Genomic DNA, 23,748 nt, shown 5'->3' on the forward strand with positions numbered 1-23,748 from the left:
TTTTATTTTGTTGCACACAAGGGAGGGTTTTATTCGAGCTGAAGAGCTGCTTGATCTAATTTGCATCACAGCAGGCTGTGTTGTGTTGTACTAAATGAGTTCACTTTGCGGCTGTTGTCCAGTTGTTAGGTGTGGCATTTTATCGAGGCAGCCTCTACTGCTGGCATTTCTAGCAGTACTGCCATTTCAGCTCTGCTAGAACGCCCCCTTCCTTAATGTTTGTCTTACAAATTAGCAAGTGAAACAAAATGTTACTTAAAGCTTTCTTAAAGCTTTGCTGCTGCGAGCAGTGCGTGCAGCTACAGCATGTTAAGGTCCTTCCTTGGCTTTCTCTTCAAAGCTAATGTCTTTTCCAGACAGGAAGAAGGAGCTTAGTCGGGATATTTTAAGATGATACTTTCAAGTTTGAAAAATCCCGTGGTTATTTGCTGCCTTTTTTAGTCGTTGAGTTGTCATTTCCACACCTAAGATGATGGTTAAGCTGGAGGTGTTACAGTTCATGTTCCCTAAGTAGAGAAACACGTGGCCCGATACTGTTGTAAAGCCAAAAGTGCTTTTAAAGTAGTTTGTAAATCCCATGCCTTAATTTCCATTGAAAGCACATTAAGTGCATTTTTCTGTCAACTGTGAGCAAATATTTTTGCCTTTAATAAAAACCAGCACATTTAGTAGCCAACTGCTGCAGCAGTATCAGGCAAATAAACTAGAGTCGCTTCTTCTGACTTCTAGCAAGCAAATGGGAAATGATGTGCCAGCTGCCTGGAAGTGAAAGGAGTACAAAGTGCCAGATGTATAATTTCCATAGCTGCCAAAGGTGCCACTTGTTAAAGAGCACCAGTAATATTTTTAAAAAGAAGGATAAAGGAAGGTAGAGAATTGAAGGTGCATGTTATTGGATTTGTTTTGGACAAATTTACTCAAATATTCCTGGGACTTACCCTTTTGTTGATGTTCTTTTCATAAGGACAAACTTTGGATTGCAGTATTTTTACTCCAGTGTGTGTGTCCATTTGCTTTGTTTAATGACATGGTTGCTTGCCAAAATCAGTAAATGTTAAAAGCTGTGTCAGACAAGTAAAGTAAACTTCATTGGGCACATCTGATGGCCTGTGTAGCTCACTGTCTGTAAGGGATCTTTACATGCTGTGTCTGCAGGTATTTTCAGAATGCACGTGAAAATTTAGTAGTGGCTATTATTGTTTGGCATTAAAAGCCGTGTTCTAAAAATGCTAAAAAAGCCTTATGTATCCTAGAAGCATACACTTTTGAGTATGTAAGGCACTTTGAAAGTCCTAGTAGTCTGAGACAGGCTGCCTTAAACTTAATAGCACATGTTTTACATTAACGATAACTGAGTCTGCTTCAAACCTAGACTTTGTTCTGGGTAGTAAAACTATAAAATGCACAGTAACTTCAGAGCAGAGGAGCTCTATGGAGTAAAAGGAGAGATGTGTGTGCAGCAGGGGAATGGCTTCCTGGAGCTGGTGGATCTTCTAACTGTTCTCTGCCATGGGATTTTGTTGTAGGTGTTGCTCCAGCTCTGTGGCTTTCTGTTACAACTTACTGCATCATCAGTTCTGTAGTCCATGGGTAAATACTGTCAGTTTCGTTTTACTGTGTGAAGATCTTGGTTGGTTTCATATAAGAGCCTCTGTCTTGTTTCCATGTTGAATTGCAGTGAATAAGGGACATCATGCTTAATAGCCTGTATCTGGCAACAGGCAAAACATTCACTTTCAAGGAGAGGAGTGAGTGAATGAAAGCCACATGCAATTAGAAACTGGTTAATATTCATGATAGCCTCTGTCTAATCCACTCTGCAAATCCTGCAAAGCTGGCAGTGGGCAAAGAGGTTGCTACATGTATCCCAGCTCCCCACCTATTCAGATGTGAGCATAGGGTCCAAATACTTTATAAGAGCTGGAAAAAAGAACTGTCATCTTTGGAACATATTGCTTACCAGTAAATATTTTCATAACTTGTACTGAGGTGAAAGGACTTCAGGAACACAAAGAGGAAGCTGTGATACATAGCAGCTTGGGAAAAGAAAGTAAGAGAAGGTACCCAAGTTGTATAGAGTCATCCTCACTGATGCTGTCTTAGAGGAATATAGTGATGAGAGAATGCATTTGAGCCAATCTGGCAGTAAGTCACAATCGGAGTAGAAATTAGGCAGGCTGCCCAACGCAGGGAGTACAGCTGCGGTGATCTGGAAAAGTCACCGCTGTGGTGACGGTGTCTGATTGAACACATTGAGTCTCAGACATTGGCTGTTCCCCAGTGGCTAACAGACATGTTCGGCATCCCCAGGATTGAAAGGGATTTTTGAGGAAGAAGCACTCCAAGTAGATTTACATGGGAGTCAAACTGTATCTTTGCCACTGCTATAAAACTCAGCTGGTATGTTCTTGTCTCTGAGACCGCTGTCCCTGAGTGATGCAAGGCTACCTGCAGGTGCTGTGTGATGGGAGGTGTGAGCACCAGGAACTGAGGTGCCCCTGTTTGTGGTGTCATTGGTTTGGACAGAATTGGAATTAAATTTTGGACAAGAACTTTGTATGTGACATGTTTGTGATTTACAGGAATACGCTAAGATCTCTTGCTGAGGTGGGTAGTTGAAATTACAGTGGTGTGTATGGCAGTGGAGGACGCCTGTGGGATTTCTTTTGTGAAGGCTTATGTGTCTGTAACAGAAGCAGTAGAAAGAGATGGCGTTGAGGTAATGTCATTCAGAGCTGCACCAGCAAATGGGATCAATCAGATCTTGACCAGAAGCTTTAGAGGGAGCGAGGGCTTCACAGCTGAGTGCTGGGTAAGAGTCTTGAGATGAGGTGTATGGAAACAATCTCCTTATGATACCGTGTGCACAAAGGAATGGAGTTTTGTCAGTATTGTTACCTCGGGAAAGGACTGGAGGTTTTTCCTTTTAATGGATACAGTCTTACAGCTGAGTCAGTGCAAAAAAGAGAACAGCATTATTTAAAAGCAACGTTTATTTGGCAAAGAAATTAAAATAATCCAGAGCGCACATATACTAAAGGTGAAGTTGGGTTGCATCCTGCAAGAGGCACCTTTTGTGGTGCTGAGCTTTATTCACTGGTTTTATTTACATTTTGCAGATTCTGAGCAGTTACAAGGAAATACTCAGGACATCTCAAATGATGAGTATAGGCCTGTAAGTAAGAACTCTTACAGAATCAGAAATAATAACCATCAATTCTGACCATGCCTTAAATGACTAAAACAGAAGCTAGAATCCATATGCATTTTACAAGCAAGGGTCTGCCACTTTGGAAGGATTTCTTACACAGAAGATTTTAGAACACAGGTTTTCCTCTTTGCCCTCTTTTTGGCCTGACATCTGCCTGGCAAGTGTGGAGGAGCAAGTTTCTTCTATGAAGAGTAGAAATCTCTATATGTGCTACCCAAATATATAAGAATCAGAGCCCTTGAGAGCATTAGTGCATTACAGGCCTAAAATTTAAAATGCAAATAATTCTTTGGGATGTTCTTATGCCATGGTTACCACAGTCTCCAAACCCACCATCTCTTTAAAGACTAACACTAAGTAATCATCCCCAAGGTGAGGGGTGTCAGGTGTCACAGAAAGTATTCATTGCTTTGCTTTTGTCTGTACAGAAAAGGGAGAGCCACATTAGGTGGCATGTGTAGCAGTTCTTATCAGTGGCCTCTGAGTAACCACTTGTGGCTAGGGCAGCAAAGTGCTTAGCAGTGGTTCTGAGAGCCCCTTACTGGCACAGACACTGTGTGTGTCCCCAGAGCTTGTGACTGAATGCTCTGAGTGGAGATGGGCAGTTGCACATTTTACTAGCTACCAAGACTATGCATACATCTGCTCATATATTTCCAGCCTTTTGTCTTCCTTCTTCCTTTCCTCATCTCCTTTCCTGATATATTTACCTACATCTTGGCAGGGCAGGGTGGGAAAGGAAACCCATCCATTGTGATAAAACTCTGGTTCCATGGACAAACAAGTAGACCTGTCTATAGAAGTAATAGCCATCAATTCTAACTATTTCTTTGCAAAACAAACAGGCTTTGATGGCTCAGTTACAAGTACCTGGCTCTTCTTTCACATCTCTTTCTAGTGCATGCATTGTCTGGGTTGGCACCTATGAAAGTCCTAGGAGGGTCTTGGTGATGTCGTGGCTGGTCAGTGTGGAGCCACTTCAGCTGGGAGAGATCAAAGAACTGATAATATAACGAAGTGTGAGGGAGAGAGAAAGAGATTGAATTCTTTCTGTAATTAAAAACTTTTAACTATTTTGGGGAGGTTTGGGTTTGTTGTTGGGTTTTTTTTTTTTGTTTTTTTTTTTAATGCGGAAGATAAAGGAAAAAGCCCAAGAAGATAACCTTCTTGCTTTTCAGAAGGAGAATTGGATTTCTCAGTTCAGTTTGGCTGCAGTAAAGTCTAACGAGCAGACATAGACTGAAACATTTTAATCCCTGATGTTTTATCCTAGTCACTTTCTCTGAATGCTGAGAAGACTTTGATTGCAATAAGAAATTACTTTTGTTTTAGCTGAAATGACCCTTTTTCCAGCTACCTCTTCCCTCCAGCAGAGGAGGAAAAAGAAAGGGCAGTCAGTTAGTACTGTGGGAGAGCTGTAGGCCAGAGGGCTTTGATTCCCTTTCCTTATTGTATTTTTAACAGAATCTGTAGGCTTGTCCAGAGAACAATACTGCTAAGGCTTTGTCCTTTGAGATGTGGGTGGGACATGCATGTGGCTTTGTTGTGGGAGGAAGTGTCCTTGCACCTGAAGGAATGCTGTGACTTCAAAAATGAGGCACCATTGTCTTTCCTGCCCTTGTGTGTCAATTTTTTTCTAGAAGATCTGCTCCATAGCGGGGTGCTTCATGTGCTGGGGCTTGTAAAGTGGTGTCAGGTCAAAAAGAGCTGGCTGAATGCTCTTAAGATGTACTGCAGACCAGGAGCCACAATGCTAGTCCACTGTGTCAGTACCTGCGTCAATCCATGGTGAGTGTAGAGAGTGGAAGAGTCTTTGTCTCTTGTGGCAGGCCCTGTGCACAGCCTGTGTCCCCTGCGTGGAGACCTGGGCAATTCTGACAGCAAGAGCAGAGATTTGTACAGTAGGAGGCAGTTTGAGAAACAGCATGTTGATTAAAAGGTGGAAGAGGATCTCAGTCCAAAAGAAAAGACAGTGCTGATTAAGAATAATAAAATCCAGGTGCTTCAGCTGATGCTTATTAGACCTTCTCAAACCAGCTGGATAGTGTAATCTGGCCTTCTGGAAGACATCTTCAATAGTGTTTTTTCTTCAGGAAGTGGAGGAAAGAAAAGAATTTTGGACTTCTGGCCAGGATGCCAAGGCACCTGTCTGTTGTGGGTGAGCCTGAACTAGTCCTGGCTTGAATTGGGAAGAGTGAAGATCTATGGCGAAAAAACAGTTTTGGGGGATGATGGGGAGGAGAACATGGAGGTATTTGGCCCAAGCTTTCAAAAACTCTGAAGAAAATTAGGCAGGAGTAAAAGCTAGCAAATTCCTCTGCTTACTGGATCTGCTGGCTGAGCTTTGCTTGAACCCATAGCCTGGCCCTCCCCTGTGCTAGGAAGAGCAGGACGCATTTGTGACAGTCTTCTCTCCCATCCCTCCACCTATTATATCAGGGGACATCTCAGGACCTTGCTGTCTGTCTCCACCCTTAGGGACCCAGGGAAGTACTGTTGTGCTTGGGCTGTGGCCTGCCTTTCTTGGGGCTGCTTATTTCTTTTTGAAGAGCTTGCGGAAGGAGCTCCGGAAACCCCCTTTGGGTTCGTGCCGTGGGTTGTGGTCGCTGAAGGATGTTTGCTCATTGTCATCCTTCTGGCAGAACCTGGTGTTGTCTTCTGCATGGAGCTCCTAAAAGGGAAAAGACAATTTAACCAGCATTTGCAACCTCACATCCTTGTCCCCTTCTCTTTTTTTCTCTCTCTCTGCTAGGAGGGACTTGGTGGGTCAGGAGGTGCTGGCAAGGTTGGGAGACAATGCATCACTTGGGCCTCAGCAGCATTGGTACCTCTACATAGAGCTTGTTGCTGGCTCTGAATCTGAGGCATTGGCAGAGGACTGGAGAGAGAAGCACTCTTAGAGGGAACTGGAGCCTTCCTTGCTAGATTTTGGTTTAGGTGGTCTTACCAGCCCCTTCTTTTGTCAGCAAGGGTGCAAGCCAGCATGAGGAGTTGAAGGAGTAGGTTCTTCCCAACTCCTCCTTGCTCATGAGCTCTTTACCCCAGGACTGGGAGGCTTCCTGAGTTGATACGATGTGAAAGACTCTTCTGTTGACTCTGCTGCTCCCTGGTTTTACATCTGTGGTGCAGGAAGCTTTGGTAGCACACACACATTGTGGTAATACGCCTTTAAAATATCTCTTCCCCTTTCAGGAGAGAGCGGAGTTCCCCTCAGTGTTGCTCGGGGGACTGTTCTGTCCACCACCACACAGTGGTCTCTCTATTGCTCTGTGGGGATGAACGTGACCTGTGATTTGGGACTTGCTCCCTATCCGCACCCTGCTGTGGGGCATAGATCTGTGCATATGAGTGCCAGGCAGCCCACAGGCTGTTGTTTCTGAGCGGGCTGTGTCCCCACAGCTCTTCTTTGCCTTGTCACCCTGTTCTACCACCTCCTTTATTCACTCATATTTTTTTTCTCTTTTGAAGTTTCCCTACTGCCTTTCCAGACAAATTGTTGGAAATTTCCTTTTATCATTATCTACATTTACATACTCAACTGCACCTTGTCTTGTTTGAGCAGGTAGGTGTTTCTCTAGGTGTCACTGAGGAAGTGTACTAAAGACATCACAGCACTCTCAGCCCCTTCTCAAAGAAGCCTCAACTGGGGCCTGGATGTCCATTTGGGGTTTTCTTCCCTGACTGCACAAGCCCAAAGCTGACAGAGCAGGCACTGCAAGCTACAGAGACATTCCTGCTGTATCTGATGTCCCTGAAGAGCTGGAGTGCTGCCTACTGTGTCAGTGGCTGTCTGAGGGACAGAGACATGGTTGCTGGGCCCTGCCCAGTTTTCCATAGACTTACTGGTTCACCAACAAACACAGGTGCAGCAAAACCGATGGACCAGATCCTTAGATGAATAAATGGGTTGAGCTCAGCAAAGTCATCCTGGTTTGTACCAAATGAGGATCTGATACTAAATCCATCAGTTTTCTCAACCCAGCTCTCCTTGTAGCAGGTTAGAAGACACATGCTTAACTGGGTGCCACCCTCTATTCATTTTGAACTGCTTTGCACATGCTTAACCACCCTGATGAGGTAGACCATTTTCTCATGGGGGAAGCTCAGTGACAGCTAGAGATGCATGAGAGGCTAGCTCCTCTCAAGAGTGGTCTCACTGTCACTTAGCCAGCTGAGTGCCTCAAGCCCGTGTTTGTCCATGGGGAAGATGTGTTTGAAAAGCAGCTGTCCTGTGTTGTGTTCCCTCCCTTGGGCACATACATGCAAATGAGGGCTTTGAATGTGTGAACTTGGAAGCTAGTTTGGCAAGTTCTGCCCTAACTGAATCTCAGATCTTTATCTTGCTGCTTCTGCACCACCATGTGCCTTTTTTTTTTTTTTTCCTCCTCCTATTTAAGCCTCCTTACTTCCAAAAAGCTTGGTTTTTCACCCGCTCCTCTCTGTGGGGGGAAGTAGCTCCTTTGGGAGCTTCGAGATGAGGCTGAGATCAAGTGAGGCTGGACATTCCTCTCCTGCTTCTGCTGCAGCCGGCTCCCACTGCTGCTCCGTGTGCTGTAGAGTCTGGAGCTCACACCCTCAGCGCTCCTCGGCAGCTCCTTCAGAGACCTGCTCAGCTGCTTGCCTTTGCTGTGGAACATCTCACGCTTGTAAGTGCTGCTGCTCACAGGAGTACTGCTCTTAGGCAGTGGCTGTAAGGCATGATCTGTCCTCTCTGGTTCTGATGTGAAGTTAACAGGCCTAAGGAAACAAATGTCTAAGCTGGATTCTGAGGAGGCTGGGGAGCAATTCTCAAAGAGAGCAAGATTTTGGAAAGTATCATCTTCATAGGGACCTGGCATGGTGAAGACTTCCCCAGGGTAATCAAACTCTTCATAGCTTGGCGCAAAGTTCCTCGCATCCTGCAGCAGCTCCACAGAGGTCCTGATGGCTCTCTCTGGGTTTCCCACCGCATCGGCAGGTGGTGCTTCATACTCCATTTCAGGGATGGATTGTAAAGGAGCTGTCAGAGCCTTAAGTTCCTGCTCAGTGAGCTGAGAGGATGCAAGGATGTTCTCTGGCCTCTCGTGTTTTCTGCTTTCCATTTCCCAGTCGGGGGGCTTTACAGCCTGGATGTTCTCCAGGACAGTTGGCTGAGGTTTCTTCATCTGAGGCAACAAATGCCTTAAAATAAAAAAAAAAAAAGAAAAAAAAAAACACAGAAGAAAGTGGAATACTGGAGGACTACAGAAACATCTCTCCCCACCTTACTCCCACCCAGTTCTCTTGTCTTTATGACCCCAAATTGTTTTAATATGTTGGAGAAGAGTAACGCTGCTGCTACTAAAAATCACCTAGCTAGGTTAGCAGGAGCAAGCTTCCACAGACAGGGTGGAAGTCCTTGTCTAAGGACTTTCACTGACATTTTAATTTAAACCATTAAAAAAAATGTATAAAAACAGAGGAAATACCAACTGGTGCTTCTTTCTCCTGTTCATCCTCATTCTCGATTTTTACTCTCCTTCCCCTTTTTTTGTAGTGGGGCTACGTCTTATTTTCCTGTGGTCTGACTTTCTTTTTAGTTGGTTTAGGTTCCTCTCTTGTGGTGGAACTCTGTCCCCAGGAGTGTTTTGGGAATACTTGGAGAGCTCTTACAGAGTTTGCATCAGAGGATGCAGACCTTGTCCAGAGCTGTGTTATGAGCTACATGTCTGGCAGCATCTGGGGAGCTGTTTTTCCCCCACCTCTGCTCAGTGCTTACGAGGTCCCATCTGGGCCCATCTTGGATTCCTGGTTTGAGATTCATGTAGGGAAGGTGGGGAGGTGTCAGCTGAGGCTCCCAAGGCAGGAGCCTGGAGTGACTTTGGGCAGAAAGAAGATTGGTTTGGGTAGTCTGGGGAAAAGGAGGCTAAAGCTTGATTTAACAATACTACTACTTGAGGGACTCTGAGAAAGATAGAGCCAAACTCTTGTTAAATAACGTAAGAAAACACAACAGCCACAAATTGTTTACGTTAGAAATAGTCAAGTCTTAGTGTGCTAGTATTCATCATCTCTTCTGGCAACTCTCAATGGCCAAAGAATACAGGGTTCTTTTAATTATTATTGTAACTTTCTGAACTTACATAGGCTCATGTCTTGTGATAGTGGGTTTCGTTGTATAAAAGGACACCTTTTTTACTTGTCAGAATCCTTGGTCATGTTCCCTAGCTTTTGTGATGCTGACAGCAGTGAATAACACAAAGTGCAGCTTTGCACATTGATGCCATCCTTACCAAATACATGTTCTCCCCAGTATGCAGACAGCTAGCAAGAGCACTGGCAACTGTGGGCAGAGTTCTGGAACACTGCCTGCTAGTAAGCCATGGCAGTGGATAGCAGGAAGGAGATAGCCAGCCCTTCATCTCTGCATGTACACAGGGAGCAGTGTTGGAAATGACAGTCTACTAGAGAGTGTCACTGGCATAGTGTATGGGTGAGGAAAGAGTTTTCAGCCTGCTTTGAAAGCCTTCTGCTAGGACAATATGGCTTACGGGGTTGTCGTGCCAGAGGAAGGTGCTGGTTGGAATGACTGCATTGCCTCTTCGGAGTGAATCCCGCTGTCACGGATAGAGGCTGTGCTGGGTGTTGGAGAAACCTCTTGGCTCGTGCACTGGGAAGTGAGACCTTTGTACAGCTTCACCAGGGATGACCTGAGGGAGGAGAAATCCATCGTCGTGCTAAGAAATAAGGCAGGGAATGAGCACGAGCAAGTAAGATCAAAGAAAACAGGGCTGGAAGGGTCCTTAATATTCCCATGCATCTCTTCCCACCCAGAGGAAGGATCTATTCCACCTTGTCTATCCCGGTCAGCAAGGGGTTCTGCTTCCTGTCCCATTCTTAATGCCTCCCTTAAAAACAACCCCTTCCCAGCAATTATGGATTATTTTTTCCCTCCCCCAGTAAAAACAGAAAGCACTACTCTCTCTATCTTTTGCTTAGCCTGTAATGGGCTTCAGGACATGGGCTGGGCGTTCACCTATACCCTGACCTGCTGAGGCAGCTAATTTCAATGTACTCTCCTGCTGGGGGCCAACTTTTGATTCCCTAAAGCAATGGCAATGTTGTAATGCATGTTGGCTGCTATAGAAAGATTAAACTGTTTCATTTAACTTAGGTGGAAAGACTCACAGCAAATCTGACCTCAGTTTGAAGGAGAAATAGCAATAGTGGTTTTTTTCCAGCATTCATATGCACAGGGCTTAGTTTTATTTCAAGTGGGTAATGCACTGTTGGTCTAGGACAAAAGCCCCATGCTACTGGGCTGGCCTCACACCTCCCCTTCCCTTGTAATTGAGAGAATGAGCTGTTGTTGTGCTTACTTCTTCAGTTTTTTCCTCTTCTGTATAAGCAGATCTTCATTGCATTGGAAGAGGAGGCTGTAGTGTGAGATGAAGACCCGGAGACGCTGCACACACACCAGCAGCAGGTAATAATCAGGATGCTCTTGCTCCGTGAACTTCAGGACATTCTGGGGCACAGAGGAGAGTAGGCAGTTTGAAGGATATCCTTGCCCTTACTGGGGAAAAGGTGCTTTTTGGGACTGTGAATTAACACTGTGGAGCACACATGACATTGCCCTACGTGCTGTGGGAGCTTTTCTAGGCAGCACCAGTTTCTGAAAGACTTGGACAGGGCCTGCAATCTACTGTTACAGTGCAAATACATGAGTGACCACCATAAATGTAACCGTGGGAGATGGCGGTGATCCACTGGTTGAGCTTAGTATTGGAGAAGTAAACCAATCTCTTGGTTTTTATAGGGCTCTGTGACATTTGCCTTCTTTGAAATGTTTCAGTACAATTCAGATTATCCTCCTGTGAAGCAAAACTGTGTTTTTAAGGAAGCTCTGCATAAGAAAATTTCTTAACTCCTAGCCTTAGTCGTCAAAAGCTAAAATGCATGTGGACAACTCAGCAAGGAGGCTAGCTCTCTTACTGGAGTTAATTACAAAACTTTTGGCTGCCCAGGGGAAGGCTTGGTTCTGTCAGGTCAAATGGCAAAAATGGCAAACAGAAAAACATTTCAGGTATGAAATGAAAATCAGGCACTGTCAGCTGGCTTTTCTTTTCATTTTTGGTGGTGGTGGTTGGTCTTTTTTTCCTTTGCAGAGCCTGCTGAGTTAGCCAGAAGCCCTGTAGATGCACAGACCCATGTCCCAGTTCTGAGTTAAGTCATGTGTTGTTATAACAGTTAAGCACGGCAGTTTCCATCCTGGGACCCTACCTGTAGATGAATTAGGTATTCAGGGATTCGCTGGACTATATGGAAGAACAGAATGTAGAGATCGGATTTGATTTCTTCTTCTACCTGAAATAGAGAAAGCACCTTCAGAGTCTCTCTCATCCATGAAACGTCTGCTTTCAGATAGTTCTGGGCGTTAACAAGTGCTTTACCATAAGTGGTTACAGCAGTTCACAGAAGCACAGCAGCCAAGTGGTGGTTGCTTGTGATAATGCAGTGATCTTCACTCTTCCACAAGCAATAGCAGAGGATTATTTGCAGGAGACACTCGGCATTATTAAGCAGGGGTGTATATCTGAAGCATGCTAGTCAGTTTGTGTGCAAGGTCTAGGTAGACACTGCTGTTCACAATGAAGTCCCAAACGGAACTGAAGAAAATGAGATTGACTTCTTAGGATGTCTTGGAAGGAAGTTACTGTGGTTTACTTCCTGCACTTTAAAACTACCTTTATTTCCCTCGTTTAAACCAAGAATTAATAATGTGAGAGAGCAGATGTCTAAAGCTGAGAAGTTCAGGGTGTTTTCTCCCTCAAGAAGCACTTCAGCACTTACAGCCTCAGTTTTGCTGTCCCTGTTTGGACAATTTCTGCGTCAGAGACATTCTGTTCAGCCAGAGCAGATCTGGATAGTGTGTGCATGGTTTGATCAGAGGTTCTGTGTCTCAGTGTAAATACAGTTTTCATTACACACAGCGGTTACTGTGTTAAAGCTGCTTTTTGTAGGTGCCTGTCAGCCATGGACACATTCAGGAAACTGACACTGATGACAGAACAACTAGATTTGCAGTGAAGTCCTTTCTTGGAAAAGCACAGCAGGAAGAAAGCCAAGCATGCACGTTACTGTTATGCATCTGTGAAGCAGGCAGGAAGTTTACCTCCTTCAAGATCACCACGTGGATTAGGGAGATGCATTCTGGCAGGTCCCTCAGGTAAGCAACGTAGTAGTCCAGAAAATTGTTCTTATAAACAGGGGAAAAATAAAAACAACAAAAAGAACAAAGAAACTCAAGAGAAATATTTGTCACAGAGACAGCCAGCACAATAAACTGTTGACTCCCCCATCACTCCTGGGAGCTCATGATTGCAGCAGAGCTACTAACTGTGCAGAGCTTCAGGGCTCTGGATTTCATAAGAGAGGCTTATTTAGTAAGATGGATCAGCTGTTGAGCACAATGTGTAAAACACCAGAGCAGGCAGGAGATGCTGGGAGGCTGGTGAGGAAGAAGCTTTTCTTATGAGTCTTAAAATTCATAAAGCATCAGAGCAGTTTTTACACATCTTTCTAGGAAAGTTCCTGCTGTGGTTTGGGCAGAACCCTTCACCTTGAAAAGGAGAGGCTTTGCCTCTGGAGAAATAGACATTGTAATGCAACAGTGACAGGGCTGTTTTACTGGGAGCTACAAACCAATACAGAATGAGACCTGCCTACCTGCTTATCAAAACTGAGCAAAATATATTGGAGGAGAGGAATGTATGAAAAATTTAGGCTCTTTTCACACCTCCACTGTGAATACAGACACCTAAGCTGTCAAGGCTCACATGTGGCTTCTCCAGCCAGGTCTGGGATTCATGCATTATTATGTATTATTGTTCATCTTTGTCAATGTGTTATCATTGTTGCACTGTGCTGTGGCCCTGTGGAGCTCCAGGTGAGTCTGGCATGTGGATATCCTGACCAAGAGGAGCTGCAACCAGAGGGGGCTACCGTGTACTGAGGCTGCACTTAAAAGAGAGTGGCAGAAAGGCATTGCTGTAGCTGCAGCTTCACAGTACTGCCATTCTGCTGCTCTTCTGTCTTGGCTCACTGATGGGCCATCAGCACCTTGTCATGCATCACAACGGAAGAGTCCAGAGATTGTATAACATACCTCATCATTTGTTAACTTCAGGAAGATGTCACCTAGAATTCCTTGGCGTGGCCAGCTCAGCACTCGCTCCTGGAGAGCGTGAAGTAAATCGACATGCTGCTGGACCAGGTACCGCAAAGAATTGGGGAAGAAACTGAAAGGAGGCAATATCAGACTGGTTACAGAGAGCACAAGCTCAGCCTTAAGCATGCACTGCTGAAGTTTGCATTCATGAGTGGTCAGCATGGGCTTGCTTTACACCTGGAAGCCTTCCTAGGCTTGCCTGCACCAAGAAGCCTTGTTATGTACAGGGCTGTAGCAGGCTGCTACGTACATACAGGTACCTTCTCCAGTGGACTATTATTGAGTGTTTTGAAGGTTTCCTAGGCTGGCTCTCCAATATACTCTGTAGCTGGCTGGAATTTGCAGAACTGAAAAGCCCAGACTTCTGTGGCTAATGGAGCAGGACTGTGATTGTGAGCCATCCCATAGGGTGCTTGGAGGAATGCTTCCCAAATTTGTACACTGCATCATTTGTCAAGCCCTTTGATGCAATATTGGTCAAAATGCCCTACTTCCTTTCTGTTATTTTGTCCTGATCTCATCCATAATCAGGATGATATCAAATATCAAAGTGTTCTCAGATGAGAAGTTCCCAGGGAGAAAAAGAGTAAAAGTAAAAACAAACTTGAAACTATCACATTACAGTTCGTGTTATCTGTCATGAAACTGCTTAACTGAGTCCACATCAACTACATGTTCCACAGTGGACTTTGGTCAAATGACTCCCAGGGATGGTGAAAAGAGAAGAAAAAGAGAGCTACCATGCAGTTGGCACCACAGATGTGCTCAGGACCGGGAACTCCCTGGCTAAAACTGAGGAATGGGGAGAACTGTAAGAACTATCTCCTCATGGGAAATAATGTAGCAAAAAAAACTGTTTTGAATTGTGGGACCTAGGTCAGTCCCACAGATTTCATATATCTATGTAAATACATGCGAGTTGTGTATACATATTGATACTTGATGAATGGCAGCTACTGGCAAGGGGCTTATTACCTACATTAACCTGTAGAAATGGAGCTGTAGACTGGGAGAAGCAGTACATGCACAAGCTTTGTTCCCACTCAGGCAGGACAAATTAGAAGGAGGAAAAGAAGACTGATAAGACCCAGGAGACTGAAGTGGATATGGAAGGGCTTGGGATGTAAAGACAGGCAGGAAAAGTCTTTAATCGCAGCAAAGACCTTTCAGTGCCTCCAGTTTTTAACAAGAAATGACTTATAAGTGTTTAAAGATCTCTGTGTGAATAAAAGAAAAGCAGGAGAGAGGGTGAATCAGAAAGAACAGACTGAAGAAAATTCCCCAAAAGAGAGAGCACACTAAACGGAAATACCTTCTCTCTTTGGTGCTCCTTTTCACATCTGGTCCTTGCAATGTTGCCTTGATCTTCAGGATAAGGGAAAGGTTGATGACATACTTCCTCTCTGACTCCAGCAGCTCCAAAGCGATGTTCTGCCTTTTGGCTTCCAGAAAATAATGTTTAAGTTTAAAAAAGTAAGGAAATGCTGACCTCAAGGACAGCCTCCCTCATGTTGGAGTGCATTTCACCTGGGGATCTGGCATTAAATCATGAAGAGAAACTGCTGCAGAGAAGATCAACGTCCTGCGTTTGTGTTAGCTTTACCCAAAATACCAAGTTGTAGCCTAATGCTACAGTGTGCTCCAGGATGATTGGAGTCACACTGCTTGCTAAGAAGGCTCCAACACAAATGTGTTCTGCCCTGTGAGTTCTAGTTTCCCCCCAAGATTTTGGGAAAAAAAAAAAAACAAGTCATCAAAAGCAAAACAACTCATGCCAAGGATTCAGATCCAGTTTCCCACAGAACAAGAAGTTGTATTTTTTACCCCCATAACTAGCTACACTGTCAACAGCCCTACTAATATTCTGAACCTGGCAAGTCTTGGAAGGGGGCATGTGTGTCTGGAGTGCAGAGCATATTTGTGTATTGTCTGATAGAACTAACCAGCAAGTGGAAAAAACAGAAGTTATGGAGACAGGAAACTCTGAGACATTTCCTCCAACCAGGGAAAACTGCCTTATATGTCTCCATCCGTAAAAGGTGATTAGCAGCTCATGCCAGGTGAGTGCAGCTGTGTGCCCCTCTGTCCTTACCAGCCAAAGAGGGTTCACATATAATGTTGTCTGCTGAACTGTATCTGCTTTGGCCCACGTCTTTCCCTCTTTCTGGTTGCTCTTTGGAAATGTATTCATCTCCCCAGTCCTTGGTGTCTTTGGGCTGCTTCCATACTGTTGATTGCAGATGCACCTTTGTCTGACCATCTGCTGACAGCGAAGGCTTGAGGCTGTCCTCTGTCTCTATGGCTGCTCCTGCAATGACAGACAGCTGCATGGAGTGTGACATCTTAGCTGACGTTAGTTCATTATGCTCTAGCTGTAGATAAACCTGCATTGTTACCCATCTAAAGGAGAAGGAATCTGAAGTATTCTCAGTGCTTCAGTGGTGGTGGAGTCATTTGGAATTCATTTACGACAAAAAATGGAAGTGCAACTGGTGAGCCCTTCTGCAGAACAAAGTTTGCTTTCTTCCAGCATTTATTTTCTGCCCAAATAAGATATGTGTTCCTAGTGTGTTGCACTCTATGGTTTTGGGACATTTAAGGACTTGGTAATACAACAGGTTGGCTGAAAGGTATTGTGAGAAGAAAAAAAGTATCATTGTAATTAAGATTCAAATGTCCCTCTTAATGGGTGTACATTGTCATAGCTCTTAAAGTTTTCATTAGTGATCATGCAAGCAGCAGGATTGGTAGTCTGAGGCTATTAAATCACAGAGAACGTACTGGAGAGGGTACATCAGTGCCATTGGTCTGAAATTGCTTTAATGACAATCTTTTGAATTTGGGTTGCAGTGAACCATTCTGTAATGTTTGTTCTCTCTTTCCTTCAAGTGGATTCAAGAAGAGCTATCATGAACAGCAAATGCTTCAAGTGAACAGTGCAGGCATCTGGCAGTTGTTCTCATGTGTCCTTTTGCTGGCCAGGACCACATCCTTATTAAGTTTGTCACTAAGTTATTACTCTTTTTTCTTTTTGCTGGAGAAACTTCTCTGCTACTATTCAGGCATCTCTAGGAGAAGTCCGTTTGGAAGCTAATGAGTAAATAATTGTTTCAACAGATCTGCTAGTATGTAGTCACTGCAAAGGCCATCTCTTCCCAAGTGGCAGAATGGCTCTCCAATTATTCTTTGCCATAATAAGCCTCTACTCTTCCTTTCTGCAAAGGCACTTACAGCCTGCAAAGGTAGCAGCATCAAAAAGGCTTTTCCTGCTGAACATCAATGCTTTGCATTTGCACCAGTTATTTGGTGCTTCAGGGATGCACATTTACCCTGACATCTCAGCTACAAATATGAAAATGAAGGTGCATGGCAAAGTGTGAAAGTTGTTCCTGAGAAATGCATCCCTCAAAACATTTACTGAGTAAAGTGTAAAGTAAAGTAAGTGTTGTCATTGAATCATTGTTTTTCAGCAGTTCAGTTTATTCCTACCTGGACCTCCTAGGACTTTCACACTTCCTTCTCCTATCGGCATGATCCTGGTGTCAGACACTGTTGAAAAGCAAAGGAAAACATGAGAGAAGATAGTTGTAGAGTAGGCTTCCTCCTTCCAAACCCAGTCAGTGTGGTTAGATCCTCTAGCCCTTCACATTTTAGGAGTGGGAATATCCCTGTTAGTTCCTCCATGGGAGAAAAAGCTGCTCCGTTTTGCTGTGGCTTTTCTCATGATCTTTGTGTCAGTAGCACCTTTAGGCAGGCTAACACGGGGTTTCTGTTGTGCTCATTGCTGTCTCACCTTAGAGCCTGAGTAATCCTGGCTTGTCTTTGCTCAGGAAGTGCCCTTTGGTAGATGACACCCAGCAGACAGAACAAAAGGACTGATACCTGACATAGAGACACAGCTGCTATTTGAGGGTGATAAAGAGCTTACTGAAGAGTGATGGAGGGGTGAGATGACTGGAAAGAAAGAGGGGCAGTGAGGGATTTAAGGGAGAGGGCTCAAGGAAGGGCAGAAGGTGAGCTGAACAGAGGAAAAGACAGTACAGAGTTTTCTTCCAGACTCTGTGCCTTTGTTAATATTTTAAATGTGTATGGTTTTGGTGTCTTCCTTGTGTAGAGCAGGAAGGTGAAAGACAAGCTTAGACTCCTCCCCCAACCCCTCCAAGTTAGTTATAGGAAAAAAGGCACTGGGCCATCACCTGTTTTTGATTCCAGACTTCATAAGCATTTAGCAGTTGGCATTGTTTTCCTGGAGCAAAGTATAACCTTAATCCTAAGGGTCAGCAGCTTTCATAGCTAGCAAAGAACAGTGTTGCCCCTAGTAGTGTGTGTATGTTCCAGCTCCTACCACCCTAATCAACCACAAGTGTCCCCCTAATGCCACACTAGGTGTTCTCTGACAGCCCAATCCCTGTGATCCTCCCTTCTGTGCCCTGATCCCTAGCATGAAAACAACTTGACAAGCTGTAGTATTTCCATCAGGGCTTCTGTTCAGTTGAGTGTGTGTCATGAGTGTTACAGGGGATAAGATCCAGCCTAGTTCCTTTTTCCTTGGAGTAAGTGAGGAATGGCTTTGGGGGCAACTTTAACAGAGCAGCATCTCCTGAATCCAGGCCAGCGTTAAAGCCATGCTTGAGTTCTCGAGACACAACGTGGACTTGTGTGCACAGACCTGGGAGCCATGCTGCTACAGGGAGCAGCTCCATTCTCTTTCTGCTGTTGGCACCTGAGCAAAACTCAGTACCCTCTTAATCTAGTGACCTTTTCTGGACTTTTTTCCTAAGAAAGGCACTGCACTTACCTATTCTCTTTCCTACCTTTTTCATAAGTCACGTTGTGCAAAAGACTTGTAAAATCTTCATTGATCAGTACAGGTTCTGGGAGGTTTATGGATCGAAATGGGCTGCCCTGGAGAGGTGTAGGCACTGTTTGTGAGCTGTGATCGTCCTTCTGTGCTCTTCTGTACAAACAGAAAGAATGAGACAGCTAGAAAACATGAATGCTACAGGAGAAGCTATGCTACACTTGTGGCTGACAACAGTATGAGTACAAGCACAGTCAGAAAAAGGATAGCTCCTGCAAAGATGAGGAAAGGAGTTGGCTTTGATGCATTCAGTTCATGAACAATATTATGGAAGTAATTTCACTGACTGTAGGAGAAGGTTATTTCTGTTCTTTTGCAGAGCATATTTCATCTAATTAAATGGCGTAATTAGCTAAGGGGCTAGCCTAGATTTGCAAAGTATTTGCATCAAGGCAGCTGTGCATCCATCATCGAGAGAGGCTATTCAGGGCCAGAGTGGATGAGCAGTCTGCCTATTCACAGTAACAGTAGTGTTCAGATATGCTGCTGTATCCTTGCTTGAAGAAGAAGAGATTGGAGGCAGGAAAGCAAGACGTGACTGCACTGCCAGGATCACACAGAGTCTTGTGCGCTTGACAGCAGGAGAAGGGGAGGAATACTGTAGTGCTGTTGTCTGGATGGAGATAGCTTAGCAATAGCTTTTAACAGTGAGGGCTCCTGACGTTTGATTCCTGCCATAATATATCCCTAGCAGGTCTGACTGTTTCACCAGGACTTGATTTCCCTGAGGGCTGCTGGGGCTATCTTGATGTGTATGTGCTGTATTTGCTCTGCAGCAGAGGTGTCTAAAAGCCAGGAGGGAACTGAGGGCTGGAGCTGCCAGTAATTACAGAGGTTTATATGTATGTCCAGCTAGGAAAAGATTAAGAGATTGAACTGTAAGGAAATAAACAAAATGCACACCACCACTCATTAGCACGTCCAGAGTCCTGGAGCTCAGGCTCTTACTTAGCTTTCACTTTCCGTGATTCGCGCCGCTTCTCCTGCTGCAGCTGCTCAATTTTCTGTTGCATTTCCTCCTGCTTGGCACTGATTTCTTCGATCATTGATTTCGCATCACTGAGTTCCTCCTGAGAAACAAGCAAAAGCACAAGCGTTCCAACTGTGCCCATCAGCCTTACAGAGCACAGCTTTGAATGCTGGCTGGTGTGGACTAGAGGTGCTTCAGGAGGGTATCTCTGTGATTTTCCTTTGCAAGATCACTGTATGTATATGTGGTTATGACACTGGTAGAAGATAAAGATGTAGGGCTTCATCCACTAATAGTTAAAATAGGGCCTTGAAACTGCCTTTTTAGCCTGGCTTTTGAAGGAAAGGAGACCTGCTCTAACCTCATGTGTGTGTCTCACTGTCAGCACATCCTCCCTTGGGCAGTTTCAGCCAAGCTTTATATGTATGTAGAGTTCTCTTTATGCATGAAGTTCTTGCAAGTTTCATCGAGACTTAAATTATTTCTTGTAAACTGAAAGAGGGATTTCCCTGAGCAAGGAAGCGACTTCACTGGGAGTTCAGTGCTTAGACAGTCAGCATAGGCATGAGGCAGAGGAAGATCAGCTTTTGCACCTCCTTTTGCTTGAATAACTCCTTGTATCTGGATTTTAAAACCATTTTTTCCCCTATAACAACATCTTGGATAACCCTACCTCTGTCTGCTTTGAAACCTCTGCTACATGCCCTCGTGCTTTTGTTCAGCTGGGCCCACAGAGCCCCTTTAGCCTGGTGCTGTCCATCTCTTCCCATCATGGGGGCATACGGGCTTTTCCAGCCCTCTTTAACTTCACAAGGTATTACTGACTCAGCAAAACCCCATGGGGAAAATTTACCATTAAAACAATAAAACAGTTCCTCAGCCTGCCTCCTCACAGGCAGTTGTCCAGTTTCTGCATGGAGATGCTGACTGGTTTGAAGTGCACATCGAGCCCTCTTGGTAGGCTCTCTTCCCCAGTCCTTTGTTTCTAATCCTCATGGGCCGGATCAAACCAGGCAGCACTTCCTCACAACCGTGTGGGAATGAACAACTTCAAAAGCTTTGGCATTACGTATTCATTCCCTGGTCCCCAGCAGCTTTGGTTTCTGCAGGAAGTGCAGGAGACCTGGCCCAGGGAGAGCTATGGCACAGTGGCTGACTGCCTATGAGCATGCTGTATGCATGTTGCATGTGCAGCCCAGAGCAAGGGTCTCTTTTGCTCCTGAAGAAGGCTGTGTAGGCCAGGGCACAGATTACATTGGAGTTGGAACTCCAGGTCTGGAAGGAGACACAGAGCTGATGGTGCTGCTCCAGATGCATCTGAAATGATTGCAGCTCATTTTCTTTGTGTACAAGAAGGATTGATGGAAGCAGGTGAGAGCTCCTTGCCACCCAAGATAGAGGGGCACATATGCAGCCCTCTGCCAGTCACACTCCTACCTTGAAGGTGTTGAGGGAGTTCTTCATCTCAGCCACTTTCTCTTCCATGGCACAGCGGCAGCTCTTGACCTTCTCCTCCAAGGCGTACTCGCCATGCTGGATTCGTGACAGCTCCTGCATCGCTTCTGTGAAACCCGCCTTCAACTCAGAGGCTAATGCCTGCAACTAGAGGAACCACAAACGCAGTGGTACAGCCTCTTATCCTAGAAGAAGATGGTTGTGTCCCCAAGAGTCACCCCTGGTTCAGACTGGCATGGAGGCTAGGTGCATCCCTCCTGTAAGGTGCTGTTCTCTTTCTCCTTTCATGGCTGGGAGGCATGGGGGGAGGTTTGGTTCCTGCTGCAGCCACAGTACACAGTAGGAAATGTTTGTGTTGGGCAATCAATGTGCCCCTTTTTGGACCCAGAGTTTTTCCAGGCTCCCTGGCAGGTTTGCAGCCTGTCCGTCTCCAGAAGGAGGGGACAGCCTGAAACATGCCAAGCACTTTGCAATAATAGCAGCCAGGTTATCAGTGCCAGAAGCAGCTGAGCGATCAATACAGCCATGTTTGAGCAAAGCCTCCTCCCGCATATGCTGATGGGGCTGGTGCCTGGTCAGACCTAACCTAACTCAGAGGACTGTGAAGCTTTGTTCTTTGTCAGCGGGCCTTTTCTAGGGAAGGAGACAGCTCTCTAATTCTTAGAGGGAGGGGAGCTGGGGGGTATTTCTCTAGCATAGACACTGTGCCCACAATCCCTGTTTTCTTTCTCTAGAGGCCCTAGCACTGCTGGAAGACCTCATGACCTAAGCTGGAGGCAGCCGGTTGACAGCTGGGCGAAGCAGGAGACAGAGCAGGGAGAGCCAGGCTGGCACAGCAAGCAGACAAGGCAGATTTGGAGGTGGGCAGTGAGGGGAGGCAGGCAGCTTGTGGAAGGCCAAGCAGGGACGCCCTCTCTGGGGGTAGCTTGGGCTGTCAATTCTGCCCCCACTGCTGTGAGCAAGGCACTCATTCTGCCTGCACAAAGCCCACAGTGAGGTCACGGCCCAAGGCGCTTCAGTACCAGTGTTTTTTACCTTTACAACAGAAATTCGGCCTAACATCTGGTTATAAACTGAGTCCAAAACAGGAGCACTGATGGTAAGAGGACAGCCACCCCGGGGAACTCAGGCGCTTGAGTCCTGTAAATGGAGCAGAGATGGCTTCCGATACCTCAGGGCAATGGCATGCACCATCCTCCCCTGATCAAGACCAACAGTGTCTTTACAGAGGATGTCTGCCTGATATCCCCACTTGTACCCCACTGATTACCCCACAGACCCCCATTCATTCCCAGAGCAGCCTGGGCAGGAGGAGCTGGACTGACAATAGCTGGAACAAGGCAGGGGGGACAGGAGGCTAGAGGTGAGGGCAGAGAACATCTTCCCTCCTCAAGCAGTCCTCCTTGACTCCCCAGGCCAGCTGGAGCTCAAGCTCCCTCGGTTCAGCCTGTTTGCAGTGTACTATGGTGGACACCTTCCTGTGACACAGGATCTATCCAAGCAGTGCTTGGATCTATGGCTGCAAGGGGAGATCACACTGCTTCTGCTATCTGTGGGGTCTGGCATCAGACTTCGTAACATACATGCCAGGGGGAGTGTGGGATCATAAGGTACTGCAGCTGTGCAAAATGTTAGTATTCCTGTCCCTGCTCACTGGTGCTTGCCAGTCCCTTACACGTTAAGCTGATGTTGCCAAAGCAGAGTCTATCTATAGCCTGCACTGAGGTTAGGCATTGTATGCTTTCTTTAGAATGAAAAGATGTGATTCATCAGATCCATTTTAGCGATCTGCTTCAATATTCCAAGTTATGCTAACTAACAGTGGAGCAGTCTGGAAACTGGCTCTGAGGTATCTATATCTGGGCAGAATAAGATCAAAGTGAAATGCTTTTTTCCCAGAAGTCTGGCTGTATCCTGAGATGCTTGCAGAAAGGGGGTAATCTAGATCGAACTTCAGAGTCAAAAACTGCTAGGCATCAGCAGAGTCAGCCAAACAGAGACCATTATGTAGAATTCCGTGTCCTTGTGTACTGAAACCAGAGTTCAGGCAGCCAAAAGAGAGATCTGGACTAGTGACTGGACCAAATTATATCGTGCGTTTCAGCAAACAGATCTAAGAGCAGGCAGTCACTTTTTATTTTGTGGTTCACTGTTGTTGAGACTCTGTTTTTCTAGTGACTCTGCTAGCTTGTTTTCTTCGTGTATCCTGCAGTGCTCTGTGTGTCTGTCCTGCTTGGTACATGCTTTCTTGGCCCCATGCAGCTGGCTATAGCTATTTCAGATACTGAAATGCATCTTCTGTTCACATTTCACTTTGTTGTTAGATGGATGAAAGCAGCAGCACATCAGCCACATCTTGCCAGAGCTTGCATGAAGTGCTGAAACCCTGGGAACTCCCTCTGCTGCCCACAGTGCTTGGAGCATAAAGAAGCACAAACAACCTTGCACATTGGATACAAGCTTCATCCAAACTTAAGTGGAGTGGCATAGGAGCAACACATTATCCTTGAACTCTTGCCAAGTGCATAATTGCACTTGGGCATTGCATTTAGTCTGAGCTCTTTTCAAATGGTAAGAACCCATCCTTTAAATCCCATGGGCTGTTGCAACAAAAGGAAGCCTGTGAAGCATCAGCTCGTGCTTACATTTTATTCTGCGAGCGCAATCATCTAGATGAGAGTCCATTCAGTGTTTTGTGAACCCTTGGAAAGTTGAGCTGATTCAGTGTTTCTAAAGGATCTACAGCGCAGTATATACAGAAACAAACAGAAAAACCCAGATTTTATGCCTGGATGGGAACTTGGCAAGAGTTCAGCTGTAATGTGTTACCTGGCTCACCTATTCGTAGGAATAAGTGAAGCTGAAGAGGAACACATTTTAGCAAGTTAATTTGAACTACCTAATGCTTAGAGGACAAATCAATCTGTGTGGTCACAGCACATCCTTACAACCTGTCCAAGAACTGAGAAGGGTCTGTTCCAAAAAAAGCACTCAGGCCTCTAAATAATTTAGTATGAGAAAGAAACTTCAGCCCAAGCTTGCCCTTTGAGTCTGGCCCTTAA

At 45.3% G+C, this 23,748-nt stretch overlaps 1 protein-coding gene across 1 annotated transcript; it reads right to left on the minus strand.

Annotated features, from left to right (window-relative positions):
• Positions 1–4,006: 4,006 nt before the first annotated feature.
• Positions 4,007–21,829, minus strand: ARHGEF33 (Rho guanine nucleotide exchange factor 33). Its single transcript, XM_052672721.1, has 14 exons — positions 21,722–21,829; positions 20,669–20,833; positions 19,210–19,331; positions 18,215–18,357; positions 16,890–16,949; positions 15,493–15,708; positions 14,713–14,842; positions 13,338–13,470; positions 12,345–12,428; positions 11,453–11,536; positions 10,549–10,697; positions 9,721–9,879; positions 7,610–8,371; positions 4,007–5,883 (listed from the first exon to the last, which is right to left on the minus strand). Exons 1-14 carry the CDS (start codon positions 21,746–21,748, stop codon positions 5,745–5,747), a joined length of 2,373 nt encoding a protein of 790 aa, XP_052528681.1. The 5' UTR covers positions 21,749–21,829; the 3' UTR covers positions 4,007–5,744.
• Between the last annotated feature and the right edge of the window lie 1,919 nt (positions 21,830–23,748).

This window comes from Tympanuchus pallidicinctus, unplaced genomic scaffold (assembly GCF_026119805.1).
Source record: "Tympanuchus pallidicinctus isolate F22 unplaced genomic scaffold, pur_lepc_1.0 scaffold1, whole genome shotgun sequence".
Lineage (NCBI taxonomy): Eukaryota > Metazoa > Chordata > Aves > Galliformes > Phasianidae > Tympanuchus > Tympanuchus pallidicinctus.

Bases quoted from the DNA above. Each gene is read 5' to 3' on its own strand.
- ARHGEF33 (XM_052672721.1), bottom strand. From the start codon at position 21,748: ATGTTAGGCCGAATTTCTGTTGTAAAG. The intron at 15,709-16,889 runs GTAGGAATAAAC...CTGTCATTGCAG, and splicing joins GAAAGTCCTAGGAGGTCCAG to GAGCAGCCATAGAGACAGAG. The intron at 9,880-10,548 runs GTAAGCACAACA...CTCCTCCCTCAG, and splicing joins AAGAGGAAAAAACTGAAGAA to GTCATCCCTGGTGAAGCTGT.